Source organism: Struthio camelus, chromosome 3, assembly GCF_040807025.1.
Source record: "Struthio camelus isolate bStrCam1 chromosome 3, bStrCam1.hap1, whole genome shotgun sequence".
Classification (NCBI taxonomy): Eukaryota; Metazoa; Chordata; class Aves; order Struthioniformes; family Struthionidae; genus Struthio; species Struthio camelus.
In genome coordinates this window covers 70396199-70411386 of record NC_090944.1, presented here as the reverse complement: position 1 = coordinate 70411386, position 15188 = coordinate 70396199, and the positions used below count along the sequence as shown (strand labels likewise).

The following is a 15188-nucleotide window of genomic DNA, read 5'->3' as shown; positions in this document are numbered from 1 at the left end:
CCCTCTTTGGCGGTCTAAAGATAACAGATCAATATTATCTCTTGCGCACTTTTCCCTCTGCTCTTTCTATCAAAGTTCAAGGCTCCATTTAATTCCTTGTTTTATGTACTGAAATTTCTGCGTGACCAGATGCCACCATGTTTCTTGAAATACTGTCTTTTATATTCAACCTGTGCTATTTTCACTGGATGTCTTCCTGGAAAAGAACAAAACCATACAAAATACTTAAAAGAAATAATCATAAATTTGGCCTCACATCTGGAACGTTGTATTCTAATCCAGATTGTCAAAATGAGTATGATGGAACAAAAGAAATATTAGAGATAGATGACAAAATGATCCAGAAAAACCCTGTACATCTATGAGGGAAGACTAAACATATTGGAATTGTTCTTTCTGGAGAAGAAAGGACCCATGATAGAGAACTATCAAATCATGAGCAGCATGGATAAGATGATCAGCTGTCCACTCTCTCTCCTAATACAAAAACTGGTGGGCATCAAAAGAAAATATCAGTAATTGAGTTCAAAACACAGGAGGGAGCTCTTCAAACAGCGTGTGGTTGAGTTATGCAATTCATTGTTACAGGAAACTGGGAATGATAAAGATTACATTGGCTAAAAAGCCATCAGAGAAATTCATGGAAGAAAAATTCACAGAAAAATATAGCTATTCAGTATATTAAATACAAAGATAGACTTCTGGCTTACAGCATCGCTCAACAGCAACTCAGTGGAGTCTAAGAAAATGAGAGATTCTTTCATAATCACATATTTCCAGGATCTTGTGATTTAAGAAAGTTATAACATATTAGGAGATTTATTTCAGAAATATAAAAAATATGAGTGTTTGAACAGAAATTGATTTTTTTAATGTATTTTCATTAAAGAAATATTTACTAATATGCCATTTCAATAGATTAAGGCAATCAGATTACAGACTTGACTTGAAAAGTTTGAAGGAAAATAAATGAGGGAAAAAGCTGCAAATGTAAGTGAAGTTTTGCCATCTGTGAAAGCAAGAAGCCTTAGCTTTAAAGAGTAGTTGAAATGGTTATTATCACCTTCCTTTAATATTTAAGAATTAACTGAACATATAGCATAGGGAAAAACGATCCACTCTGATTCTTGCCATTTTGTTCTTGGATCAAATCCTGAAAACTAGCCAAGCACAATACAGTCACTGCCAAATGACTTCTCACCAAAGAGTAAACATGATTCACCACTTAAAAGTGGTCAAGAGACTTGCAGAGCCACTCAAAAAAAACTATTTCAAAATGAGTCTATAAAGACTACGTGTGAGTGCAGATCCACATATGTGCTTGCACAAACATACACACACACACTGTTTAAAGAATGATTATTTTCTCTTTATCATTTTTCCATATAGAATGCGTCCTACCCACTGTATCTTACTACATTGTTTAAGCAGTTTTAAGGCATTTTTCTTTAAGAGGCACTCCTTCCTAAAAGAGTTTCAGAAAACATTTTCCAGGGGCTTTTCACTCCCTCCTCTTCCCCCATAATCCACAGTGACTCTAATTTTCCTTCTGTTGAGTCACTGTCAAAATCCCTTGGATCTCAACGGTTCAATGATCACCTGTAATGGACTAATCCTATCCTTAAGCTACAGCCATACAACTTTGATTGAAATCAGTTAGTGTATTCATGTATTTCTGAGTATAAAACGTATTCCTTTATCAGGAAATGAAAATACTCATTTTGCACATTTCAGGAAGAATGGTAAGAGAGAGAGTAGCTCTCTCCTTCAAAAAACCCATCACATTTCCTGCTCTAGCAATTGGACTGATTTTGCGCTAGTCAGATAGTTTCATGCTGGCTACAGCATTCAAGGACTATGAACACCATGTTTGGAAAGTACTTCCACCCTGGCAACTGCCCTAAAATTGCAAACAGCACTTTCAAAGATTTGGCTAACTTTTTCTCTTCCCTATTTTTTTTCTCCTGCTCCTTTATTTCTATGAGTGACTAAAGAAGGTATAGCTGGCAGTCAGTGGAATCAAAAGAAGAAGTAATAAAACGTTGCTGTAGAATATGTTTTCATTATATCCTTTCTCATGAGAACAGAGAGAGGAGCTATCAGAAGTATGGGAAGAGATACGGTACTTGTAGGACTTCCAGGAAATGATCCAGTCTATTAAGCATAAGACAGGCAGTGCAAATCTGACTCTACACTGCTTGGAATTCTCAGCTAAGCTTGTACTTCATTTATGTCTCCTTAAAGTATGCATACACCTAATAATCAACATTTTCAAGCCTGAAAACATGTACTTCAGTCAGCTTCCTGAGGCCTCCATCACACAACTTCAATGGATTACATAGCTGCTCAGTGGAACGACCTGTTGGCTGTTTGCTGTAGTAAAGTGCTTGTAGTATAGTGCTGAGCGATTCCCTAGCCCTAGGAATATGCCTGGACTCATTGATACAGAAGCAACAGATTGCCAAAATGTTAGCTTCAGGACAAGTATTTTGCTGGATCAGGTCAGTTTTCAGCATTTCGTGGAATCAGTGGAAGCATAGGAATTAGGTCTCAAAATACTTTGTAAAGAGCAGCTGGTATTATTATCTTTTTACGTTTTTTTTATTTTTATTTTTACAGACAGCTAGGTGACCAAACTTTGGGCTTCTAAGCTGTGCCATGGAGTTGGATTTTGATCTATACTTTTCCATATATGGCAGAACACATTCTTTTGAATGTATATGTTATTGGACAAGCTTTGCAGACAGATAGCATTTTTATTAGACTAATTAGTATTTCCAGAAGAAACGGAAAAACTTTTTGGTACAGAAGCCCTCTTCAGGCCCTCTTCAGGCCTGAAACAGAAGCTAAACACAAACAGAACAATTGCTAAGAATTTGATCAGAAAAGTTGCTTGTACCTGTGGAGCAGAGAAGTAATTCCCTAGGGATTACTTTATGCATATGCAAGCATTTCTAAAAATACAAATGCCATATTAATAGATATGAAATATTAGACTTTGTTTTCTTTCACATTTCTGTAAGCCCCAGCTTAAAAACTCGGCGGTAATGGATGGCAAACACATTTACGAGACTCAGATATTATCACCGGGAGGTTGAAGACGGAGGTCCCTCTACTCACTTTAACTCATCTTGGGCTATTGCTTCCTGCAAATTCAGCTTTCTGCTTCTCAGTTCCGCCATCATTCTGTCAGCCTCACTCTGCAGTTCTGGGAGACTCTTCTCCAGGGTCTTGTCTTGGGTTCTGAGCGTCTCGTTCAGTTTTATAGCATCTTCATTTACAGCTGCAGGGGGCACAAATATATATAGAGAGAGAGTAAATAAAAATGACAGAGAGGCTTTAAGGATCTGCACATCAACTCCACCAGCAAGTGGAACGCAGTTTGCACTAGGTATTCCTGCTGTGAAATATAAAGGACAGTTAATCCAATGATCAGTAACAAATGGAAAAATTTTATATGTTTCATCAAATCTTTTATTGTAGCTCACTTTCAGGCACAAGAATTAAAGTGAAGAACTCTCTATGTACAGCATAAGAAATATATTACTCCCTCCTTCCTTCCCCCAAAAGAATTCACACTGAACCTTTGAAATAGCAGAAGGTGATCTGGGATATTGCTCAGGGAGTTAAGGAGTAGGCAGAAAAAGCAATGAAAATCAGGTTTAAATTACTTTTGAAGACCTTCAAAATATTTAGCAATGCTAGGAAGAATAAACGACTAGGAAATGTGAGAAGGAGAAGGAGAGAGAAGAGGAGTGAAAGACAGCCACAGACAGAGAGCTCATGTGTTTAAAAGCAGATACCCAGAAGTAGATAAAGAGAGTACGAGGGATAGAATACATGACAGTACAATGTAGATGTACTGTGTATTTGGAATAGTTGAATTATTCCTAACCGACAAAGCTGTACACATGGTATCATATTCAAGGACCAACTAAAGTCTTTTTGTCCTAGCACACCGTAATATACTCTGAATAAACAATTTCAGAAGCAACTAAGTGATTTAAAACAATCAGTTCCATTTTCAGTTTAAGAAACTGAAAATGCCTTATTGCCTTTCCATAGGCACCAGGCTTCCAAATACCTAATATTACCAAAATAATACAGTTCCTGGTCACATAGGTACATTTGAATATTTTAGCTTAAATCTTTAATTGAAGAAATTAATGTGTGTCTTTTAAAATTCAAATAAATGAGTATATCATCTGCAAGTTGAGCAGATGTTTAAAATAAATGATGAGGAGGAAAGCTCTAATTCTAAACTTGATTTGCAGAGGAGGACTGAGATTTGGGTGTTTAAGAATGCTTATGTCCAGGGTACTGAGGTCTGGGACAAGATGACTACTACTACTACTGGATTGCTTGTGTGAATTACGTTACATATCATTACTAGGTTACCTCAGGGCATGAATAGGCATACATACATACATACATATATATGTATGTGTGTGTGTGTGTGTGTGTGTGTGTGTGTATATATATACACATGCCTATTCATATATTTATTTATTTATTTATTCTGGAATAAATAAATAGTAATTTAAAACCCCTGAATATTTACCTTAAAAATGGTTATTTTTATCTCAGCACTTACTAGGTGCAGGAAAGTTTATATCTTTTTGCTCCGTCCTCCTCATCCGATAATGATCTTTGTTTTTTCTAGTCTTGATATACTGCAAACTATCAGAGTTCAGTGATTCGGATACAGGATTTGGATGCACTGGCATCCAAGCACACAAAGCTGTGCAAAGCTGTGAAAATTCCATGGTTATGAGGGAAAACTAGTTACAGGTTCTCAGAAGTTCAAAGTCAATAATCAGTTCAGTTGAAATGGATCAATGCTCAGAGTATGGGTTTTACAACAAATGACTACAAAGTTCTTGCTAGTAATAAGGAGCACTGCCACTCCCAGGCGTTACTTTCACTCAGTGGAAAGAAATAGTCAGTCCGAGGGCTACTTTCATCCTAAGCAGTTGCCTACTGACAGAAAGTACTAGGGAGCTCAGAATCATAGCTAAAGACCTGCATTTCCACAGCTCCAAAGTATTAGAACTTTCAGAAATCTGTAATCCAGTAGAGGGAAGAGCAGAGAGAAAAAGCAGTTTGCTTTGCCTGTAAGCAAACTGGTTGGTTGTTCTCATTCAGAACAACATGAGTGGACATAAAGCCTTCCAGGAACAATCAAGTCCATAAGTCTATGTCTTATAGGTCAAGAAGAGCAGAGACAAAGCAAAAATTAACAGAAACTGAGTTGAATTACTCCCTGCATAAAGAATTAAATAATAGTCTTCATCTGTAAAAACAAACAATATAAACAGAAGTCATGGGTCCAACATGCAGTGAAGGTATAGGCTTTTAAAATAATCTAGGAATAGCTTAAAATAAAGCAAATAAACACTTATCCCCAATTTTTGAAAGACAGTGATCTTGAATAGGGAGACAAATTGAGGACAGCAATCAGAAGTAAGGAAGGGCATCTCTGCTAAGGCCTGAGAGCTTGCTTTGGAAGTAAGTGGAAAATAGGATACGGAATAAATGAATAAGGTTTCTTCAAAGGTAGCACATGTCAGATTGTATGGTTAGTGAGAGATCCAGTTGAATATTTTCATTAATGATCTTGGCAAAAAAATGGAGGTCTACTAATTAAATATGCTGATGAGAAAAAGTTTTAAGAAACTCTTGCTAGAGAAGGACTGGAATGCTACTCAGAAAACACCAGGTGACCTTGAGAACTGAAGTAATCAAAATGGAATGAGATTCAATAGTACAAAATGTAAGGTTGTGAACTAAGTTACAAAAGAAATTTCAGGTCTAAATTAAGGCTTTGCCAGTCAGAGATTAGCTATGGATGAGAAGAACATTGCTATATTATGAGTCTCCAAGGCACACAGCTGTTTTAAAAAAAATAAGAAAAAAAAAAAAGGAAATGCTATCCTAGAAAGTATTAGGAGAGCTGATGCAGGGAGGTTTTATTGTCCCTGAAGTGCAAGACACTGAAGTAATCTCATTTCAATGCTGGTTACCTCTGTCCAGGATGAACCTAATTTGGAACAGAGGCAGGGAAATAATATGAAGGCAGCCAGGAGATTTGGGAGAATACATTGAATGAGGCGGTTTTTTTGTTTGTTTGTTTGTTTGTTTTTAAGTGTTTTAGTCTAGGGGAAAAAAAATAGCTTAAAGGGAACATAATTCCTCTCTATAAATATAGTTGGGGGAAAGAGAAGGAGAAGCACTAGGGAGAGGTAAAAACTATTTGAACTAACGAAAAAGGTTAGCAAGAGAAGACATGACGGTAAACTGACCAGGAATACATTTAGCTAGAAATGAGGCTTTTAGTTATCAGAACAGTCAAGTTCGGAAATACCTTCTATTCAGAGAGCGTGTGTGCGTGCGTGCGTGCGTGTGTGTGTGTGTGTGTGAGAACTACTTTGAAGATATGAGTGAGAAAGTTTATGAGGGCAGGGGACTGGATGCAGTGACCCAGGATGTCTCTTTAAGTTCTGTGTTCCTGTATTTGATTTATTCTTAAAATGTTGACTTTGCTGCTAGTCAAACACATTGATTTTAAAGTCTTTTTGTCTACGTCTAAGATACTACATGGATTTATTCCACCCTTCAACATCCTTTAACTCTTATTCCCTATTGCTAAACCTGCTTGAGGAAACTTGTGGGGGTTACAAACACTGAAAGTCAACCTTGTGGAGCAAAAAACAGGCCCAGCCCTTGTCATCCTGAATTCATCATCGACTTCTCAAATCCAACTCTAACTGAAATATGAAGAACGTGTCTGATTTTTGTTTAAAAACCTTCTTCAAACCTTCCTGACTTTCTCATGTTGCTTTTCCCATATTTATTTCATGTCAAAGTTGCACATCCTAAAGGTATCTTAAATTGCTGATTGGTCCCACTAGGTGGTGCGTCCTGGGATGCGTTATGCAAAAGGCAATGCAAAATATATCTTACAGCGCTTTAACAGAAGTAGTAGCTTTCCCTTTCAATCAAACGGGCCTTTAGAAACATGACTCTGCTGAAATCAGTACTGTAGTGAGAGTTTTAAATACAAAAGAAAAGACCATTATTTTTCAAATAAAAAGCTTGCTAGTGACTGTCAATCACTTTCAAATAACTGAACCACTCTCTTATTTCATAGCTCCATACAGTATTTAGATCTTCCTTCTCAAAGCTGTCTACAATACTTTTGCTCATGAGTCTGCACTGCAGTTGTAGAGGCAGAGAATCAGCCTGCGGACGGAAGGAAATTGGCACCATGCCACTACTTGGGTACAGTTAGGAGCCTCTTGAAAATTCCAAGCAGCAGATGTTCATTAACAGCAAGGAGTAATGTATTTTTTGAAGTCATTTTGAGAAATTAAGATGAACTCTTAAAGTACCAAGGGCTAAGAGTATATCGGGCTTTTTTTTTTTTTTCCAAATATATCTGCTTTGAAAATAAACAAAAGCTAAGCAGAAGGTGCCCTTTTAGCTACCTCATCATAATACCTTTTCTTCAAATGACTGCAAAATTCTCAATTTTCTGCTAGTCTGTGTTCATGTAATTACCATTGCACTAACTGTTGATATGAACTACACCCTGTGGATTTCAAGAGTCTGAAGATAGTTGACTGTAGCTTCTTAATTCAACATATAAATCACATGACGTCTTTCAGTGACTGAACTCTCTTCCTCACTGTCTCTCAGATCCTCTTCTCTGCTGTCCTATAGTTTCCTTGAGAAACAACTAGCATACTTATTTTTCCAGTACCTTCAGCAGCTTGGAGAATGCCTTTGACGAACTGTCCAAGAGATTTCGCTCTCTCATTAGTCCTCTCAGCATCCTGTCTGGTTTGCTCACCATCTGCCGTCACCTTGGTAGCCTAGTGATCCAAGTTGAGGAAAAGTATAATTAATGAACAGGGCAAGGCTGCATTAGAAAATATTCCTACTGGCTGAATCTACCTACAAAACTTTCCTCAGGCAAAATGCAATCAATGAATTATTGATCAGATGCACTGGAAATGACATGCTCTGTTCAAGTACACAATTAAATTTTATTACCTTTTCCTTTAAATGGAAATTGGAAGGCTTTATTTTACGTTCTTGGAAACTCTAGTTGTGTGCAACAGCACACAAAGGGAGACAGGATGAAATTATTCATGAATTAGCTTAAATAAATGTTGTTCAGAACCTTTTAATGGATTCTTCAGGGGATACTTTCTCTAATTTCACAACTGCACACTTCACCATTGACAAAGTGCAGCAGATATTGTGACCTCTTTGCTTCCTCCCCTGGGGCATTCTCAAAGAGATAGTCTGTGCCAATAGGCAAGAAGAATTTTAAATCAACACATTAATTAAACCAAGAAAGAGAGAAAGAAAGAAAGGTGGTTTTTTTCAGCTCTAATGCTTGATGTTATTTTCTTATCACATTTTGGGGGGCTCAGTAAAATTTTACCACTGCATAGCCAAATGCTTTATAATTTTATTGAATTAGAATGAAGACCTACACCCTCTGCAGATCAGAAAAAAGCATTGAGGAAAACAATCATCTTAACATCTTCTACTTACTTTTCAAGATCCTCGTTCACAAAATGGACCCATTTCTACTAAAAAGAAGCTGACTATTTCAAGTAAGCATAGCTTTTCAAACTGTATTGTAAAGCAAAAACCGAAGTGTTTGGGGAAGATTGTAATGCTCTAGGTTGCACTTCCAAGAAATGTCTAGAAGCAGGGCATTATGATCTTTCCAGTCTCTGGAAAACAGCTAGGTTAATGACCCAAAACAAACTTAATTTTTCTTTGTCGTGAACCATAGGAATCCTTTTCTCAGTTACCAAAAGCATTTCAATAATAATCAGAGAGATATGGCATCACTTAAACACTCTGATTTTTTTTCTGATTAGTTCTTAGATGGAGGTCCTCAAGATACATCAGGACAGCTGAGTTCCTGAAATGAAATCCCTAGCGTTATCATCCCACTTGTAATTTTGCTGATAACTTTACCCTGTAGGTACCTAATTTATATGAAAATGGTTGAGGTGAATAGAACTATAAAGGAAGAACTAGGAACACATACCAGACTGGGGAGAGCTGTTTCCATTTTAGTCCCTAAACCAGTAGAAGAACGTGGCTTTTCATATTTATACAGCTGTAATCACGCTCTTGGTTGCTACCTCTAAGACTTACAAAAATCCTTTACCTGACTGTACGCAGAGCTATAACACTGTCACAGTGAGTTGTAAAAGGCAGTTGGGATAGGAAAAATGCAGGAATACAGAATAGTTTTGATGGACCACTGCTCCAACCCAGTTTGGCATTTCTGATGTCATTTTATTCTTCACGTAATTGAGAACTAGCTTATTATTTAATGCCACATCCTCAACAACCAGCCTTTCATTCTTTGTTTTTTATTTGCTTAGAATTTTTGCATTTGCTTTTATTCTATTCTGTAATATTTATAGTCCTTTTCTGCAAACGGTGTCTTATAACTTGCAGATACCTTTATCCTTGATTATTTTTTTGACATTCATATTAATTCCAATTGGCCACTTTAAACTCTCAGTATTTATGACTGGATGGCATGTAGTGCAATTTGGTGCACATTAATCTGCATTCGAACAGTTTCCATTTCCTTTCTGTGACCGTTCTCTTCAGTACTCAAATCCTCGAACGCTTTCCGTATTTTGACATAATTGGCTTTGCTGAAAAAACCACCTTTCATTTCATTTTCTGGCCTAAGTTTAACTCCATAAACCAAATTAAACAGCATGTAACATCCCTCACACTCTACGTAGCCATTCCATGGCCAGTTAGGTGTTTCTATATGTTAATCAATCCCACTTGTTTGCCACATGTTCAGTTTATTTTGATTCACCATTTCATTAAGGTCAGGTTTTAATCGCTGCCCACAGTTTAAGTTTAAACAGACATAACAAACTCCTCTGGGAAAGCGATAAGGTTCAGGCAGACTGGAACCAGAGTAAGGGTTTGGAATGAATCTTTGAGAAGTCTGGACACAAGTAAGACCTTTTGGAACAAAAGAGATTCCTATTATGGAAATCCAAGAAAATATATACTTGAGATCAGTGAAACATGTCCTTGGTGGTATTCATGGCTTAAACTTAGCAATATAGGTGCCACGGAACACCCTGCCCCAATCTGAGGGACAAGACATTCATATTAGCAAACATGCACAGCCTTTTTTATCTTTTTGCTTAGTCTGAGGTCTTAATCAAACATGAGAAACTCCTGCTCTGCATCGTATCCGGAGGGGAGCTTTACAGGAATTTCTCCAGCTAGTGAGCTGCAGATTACAGGAGGAGGAGGAAACACAGACCTCTGTATAGATGAAAGTATTTGGGGTGACACCCAAGAGGAAACAAAACAGAACAAATAAACAACCCTCCCCTGCCCCCTGACTTTTTGCAAACCATGTAGCCCCTGCTAGTACTTCCACAAATTTCTAAACTGCAGAAGTTCAATGGTATGTGAAAAACGAAGACATTTTCAAAGTCAAAAGAAGTATTTCAACCAAGAAGAGTGATTGTGGTCTCTGACTTTCCTGAAGGCTCTGAAGGTGTCTGATTAGAAGAGAGGTGTCATCTTTGGCTGAAAGTAGTGAACTGCAAGTGGAAAACTCTGGTGGTAGATGCAGGAATGAGCACGCAAGTCTATAAGAATGTAACCAGTAGAAGGGAAAGGGATGACGACCTTCAGTATGTCCTATAGAGAGACTGAGATATAAATTGGCAGAGTGAATGAAGAATAAAATGTCATGGAAAAGTAGACAGAGGAGAGCTGCACTGATGGAAGAGATGACTGGTCGAGAGGAGGCCCAGAGGAGGCAAAAAAACTCAAAAATTCTTTAGTGACTAAATACGACTGTCTTCTACCTGCTACATTAAAATGTTTAGAATTTTTTCTTTATGGAAATAGGCTCCTCACCAATCCTCATCAACCTTTTTCTTCACCACTACAGCTTTCACTGTGAAAATCTAGTAAGCCTGCAAATCAGAGATGGGAAAAACCTTTGCTACCTGGAGTCCCACTATGTACACCAAGCACTAGTCGTTAGCTAGTATTCAGCCATGTCTTTATTAAAAAATGAGACTTGAATATGCCACGTCAGGATCTGCACATCTTGTTGTGACATTCCTCCTTTTTAGAGATATAGAAAGAGAAGGGTAGGACTTGGTACCAGCTGACGGTCTCCACATTAAAAACCGCAAGGGCAATCCAGTTAACTCTTCCCTGTAAGGATAACTGGGAATCGTAAGGCAACTTACTGGCTGCAGCAAGGCAGAACAACAGGAAGGAAAGTGGTGATAATCTGGCCACCGCTCTACTTCTTCCAGACCACCCCATGCTACTTTTCCTTTCAAGACCAGTCTACAGAGAGCCTGAATTCATAAACTTATCTCAGATTATCGCCACAGAGGATTGAAATTTACTTTATTTTTGATGGTGCTTTGAGGGTGGGAGAGAATTAGAAAAGGATACTAAAAAGAGAAACAATGGAAAGGAAAAAAAATGTGTCATAGCCTAAGACTGAGAAAGCTGAATGCAGGAAATATAATTTTCTGCTCTTGTCAGCCTGTCTTGAATTTAAAATCTACCAATGCTTAAAACTACTATAGTTACTTTTGGCATAAAAAATAAAATATCAAAAAGAAGTGAAAGAACAAGTTTCCTGAATACTCACAGTGGGGGTATGTATAGATTAATCTGTGTATGGGCAGATATGCGCGCACACACACACACGTACATGTGTGTACATACCTCAGATGTTTGCTTAATCACTACAGGTAAACTAATAGGATTTTTCAAAATTGAACATAATCCACATGTGCAAACTAGTTTCTTTGAGAATTTTAGTTTTGCAAGCCATGAACAATTTCAAGATAGGGTGCTAAAACTGCACGGAGTATAGGTACATTCCCTCAGTTGCACATATTATCGGATCAATATCTTGCTTATGTGGTTATTTCAGTGCAGAAGAGCGCCTACTCTTTTGAAAATGATTTTTGCTAGTTCTTTACATTAACATCTTTTGAATAGTTAAATTTTCATTGCAGGTGATCCCTTTCCATATTTTTTCTCCACTAGGTGGCACAATTTATATTATTTTCTTAGACAATCTCTCCTAAAGACCAAAATATGGTCTATATTGAAATAAAACTTCCTACTAAAGAGAGTAAGTAGTACATCGAGTGACATCCAACAGACTCTCACTTCCCTCATAAATGAAATATAGAATATGTATATTTAAATAAACTCTCACATGCTTTTGTATATATTTGAATTCTCCCTTTAAATATTGTCCCCATTTCAATTACTTCACTCATTGACTTTTAATGATAACTAGTTATTTCTTAAGCTAGGACTCTCTTTGTCTTGCTATAAAACTTCTTTAAAATAAGTGAATCAGCCTAGGCTACCATTTCTTTACACCTCCTGAAGAAACCAGCTGACAGAGCAGATGACCTAAAAAATGGGAAACCAAACTGCAAAAACAGCAAAACTTTTCCTATAACATGCTTGAGATGGTTGGGCACCAGAGCGAACACAGGCTACCTGTATTGTCACAGGTGATCCTGCGAGAGAAACAGGCTGAGTACTATCTTGAGCCAATAAGATTCAGAAGATTTGAAAGAGAATACAATGAGATGATTGTGCTGATGCAGAACACAAAGACCTTTCAAGAGAGCATACTAACATTAAGGAGAAAATGAAGGCAACCGGGCAGCTTAGTTTCTGAGAGCCTCAGCCAGCCAAAGACAGACTGCCGCTGCGTGAGGAACTCTGTGCTAATGCCATGATTTGGTTGCCCCAGGGCTTGTAACACAAGTCATGAGGAAGCCCATAAATGCTATATCAGGACTGGTCTTTCTTTTAGCTTCAGCTTTTCTAAATAAACACTTTTTTGGGTGCTTGGCATGAGCTGCTTCTTACATTATGAAGTCACACAGAAAACACCTCTCAGTATACCGGCCCCTAGGAAGAGGATGCTAGAGGAGTTTCCGTCATTTCAAATATTGAGACTGAAAAGCATCTTACTATTCATCTATTCATTCATGTTTAATTCATCTTCAAAAGATTTCTGTCACTATGCAGCCTTAACCAAACCCGCAGTACTACCTTAACATACTAGTGACCTACCCTTGTCAGAAGTTCATCCATTTCTGTTACCAATGTATCCAGATTTTCCTGTGCTAGCTCAAGAAGTCTCTCTGGTGCTCGCTGAGGTGAAAGCAAATGCTGGGGGGAGAGGAGAAACACAAATTTGTATTTTATGGATTTCAGTGCTTCCAAAATTGTAGAGAAGAAACAACAAAGGTCTCCTCCTCATCACAGTATGTGACTCCCCTTGTCACTGACTCTTTCACCACACCCATCCAACACTTTACTCAGGAAGCTTGGGAGCTCTACATATTTTAGTGGAGATCCTATGAGTATGGAAAGGAACAAACTGTGTATACAGCACATAAATGTTTTAAAGACCACTAGCATAAACATTTTATTTGTATGAAACATCACTTTTTCCCGTGCCTGCATTATATGTCCTTCCATACACGTACACAAGCAAGCTATTGCTGCAAGATTTAGTTATTAAAATAAGTCATAATAAATAACTGTAATAACTATTTACTGACTAGGGCAAGTCTGAAATAACTAAACCTTGAATTCTTCTTCTTCCCTGAACCTACTCACAGCTGTATGTTTGGACAGATTTAAGCACAGTTGTACTGAAGCCTTGTTATTTTTGTGTGTGCATACTGTGAACATACCTTTAATTCCTGTGTCGTGTTCTCAAAACCATGCAACATTTTATATGGAGCAGGCAGTGGACCACTAAAGTTTACACTCATGACCATCTGGTTTAGTCGATCCAGGTCACTGAGAAGGAGTCCTGTACATTCATCATCACAAACTGGGGGAAGGAGAGCAAAGCTTATTTATTCCTGCTAAATGTTTAAGGCAGGCGTTTGAGTTAGAAATATTTTACAGCGCACACAGTTCCGTGAAACATAATGCTACCAACTTAAGATAATTAACCCCAAAAGCATAGTGTGAGAAGAAAATGGAAACAGCAGCTAAGGAATAAGGAAGCCCTTACTGCTTAGGACTTGGTAATGGGACAGTACACAAAGAGAAAAATTAGTAGACTTACTTCACAAAAAGAGGAAAAAAAAAAAAAAATCAATGATGTTACCCATTACACACTAGCCCATATAAAATTCTAAATTAGAAAAGCAATTTAGAAGGAAGTCTGAGAAAAGTGGATAGGTAATTTGGAAAATCTAAGGAGCACTTAAAAAAGAATTGTGTATAGTACAGTTGCGGATTTGAAAATAAGAAAAAAATGACTGAAATCTTATAATTTACATACTTTATATTCATATAACAGCATGGCCAAGCATGCTAAATGCAGACAGTAAAAAGGGTCTATGTGAAAACACTGACAGTTTTCTATTCGGAAATGCTTTCCCCTACCTTCCTTTGCTAACCAGCTTATAATTTTTTGCGCAAGCTTCCTTTCTTGCAAATGAATGCACTTTAGCCTGAAAAATACTGGTATGTGCTGCATATGCCTAAAGGAGTTTGCATCATTTTTTTTTTTCCTTGCTTTCTATTAACTGTCACAAGTTGTTTGAATAATCTTAGCGTCTTGCACTCCTTAAGCTGCAGACAGGAAAATTCTTCACTTTTTAGAAAAGAATTGTGGGTATGCCTTTTTGTTTCCATACACAAAGATGCTACACAAGTGGCAAAGCTAAACAGCATCTCAGGAGGTGGAGCAAACAGTGAAACAATGAATTCACGAGAGATTTTAAGAGACATGGAGGGTTGTGCCTAAAATTTTACATGTATGTAATTATCTCTCTCAGCAACACTCCTAGGCAGCATAATGGCTAAGAAACCACTAAACATCCCCATTTTTGTAGAAAAGGAGAAGTAATTTTCAATGGAGAATTACTTTTCTTTTCCTGAAATCTATTGTTCATGTAGATCAAGCCTCTTTTGTTCTTCACAATTTTTAGTCACAGTTATCCAAATGTTCTTATTCTGTAGAAAGTGAACTGTTCAGTATAGCGAGGAGTTGAGTCAAATACGGAGAAAGGAAGACTAATGAATACTAGTTTAGTACACCATGAAGCTCATATGATGGTTCAAAAGTAGAAAAGATAGAT

General features: G+C 37.4%; 1 protein-coding gene across 2 annotated transcripts in view; it reads right to left on the bottom strand.

Annotated features, from left to right (window-relative positions):
• LAMA2 (laminin subunit alpha 2) overlaps positions 1–15188 on the bottom strand; it is a 393833-nt gene that overhangs the window by 86329 nt on the left and 292316 nt on the right. For both annotated transcript variants that reach the window (XM_068938256.1, XM_068938257.1), the window contains exons 33-36: positions 13785–13927; positions 13156–13254; positions 7763–7874; positions 3121–3283 (exon numbers count right to left, since the gene is read on the bottom strand). In XM_068938256.1, the coding sequence (XP_068794357.1) occupies positions 3121–3283; positions 7763–7874; positions 13156–13254; positions 13785–13927 (517 nt within the window). The remainder of the gene's footprint in view (positions 1–3120; positions 3284–7762; positions 7875–13155; positions 13255–13784; positions 13928–15188) is intronic.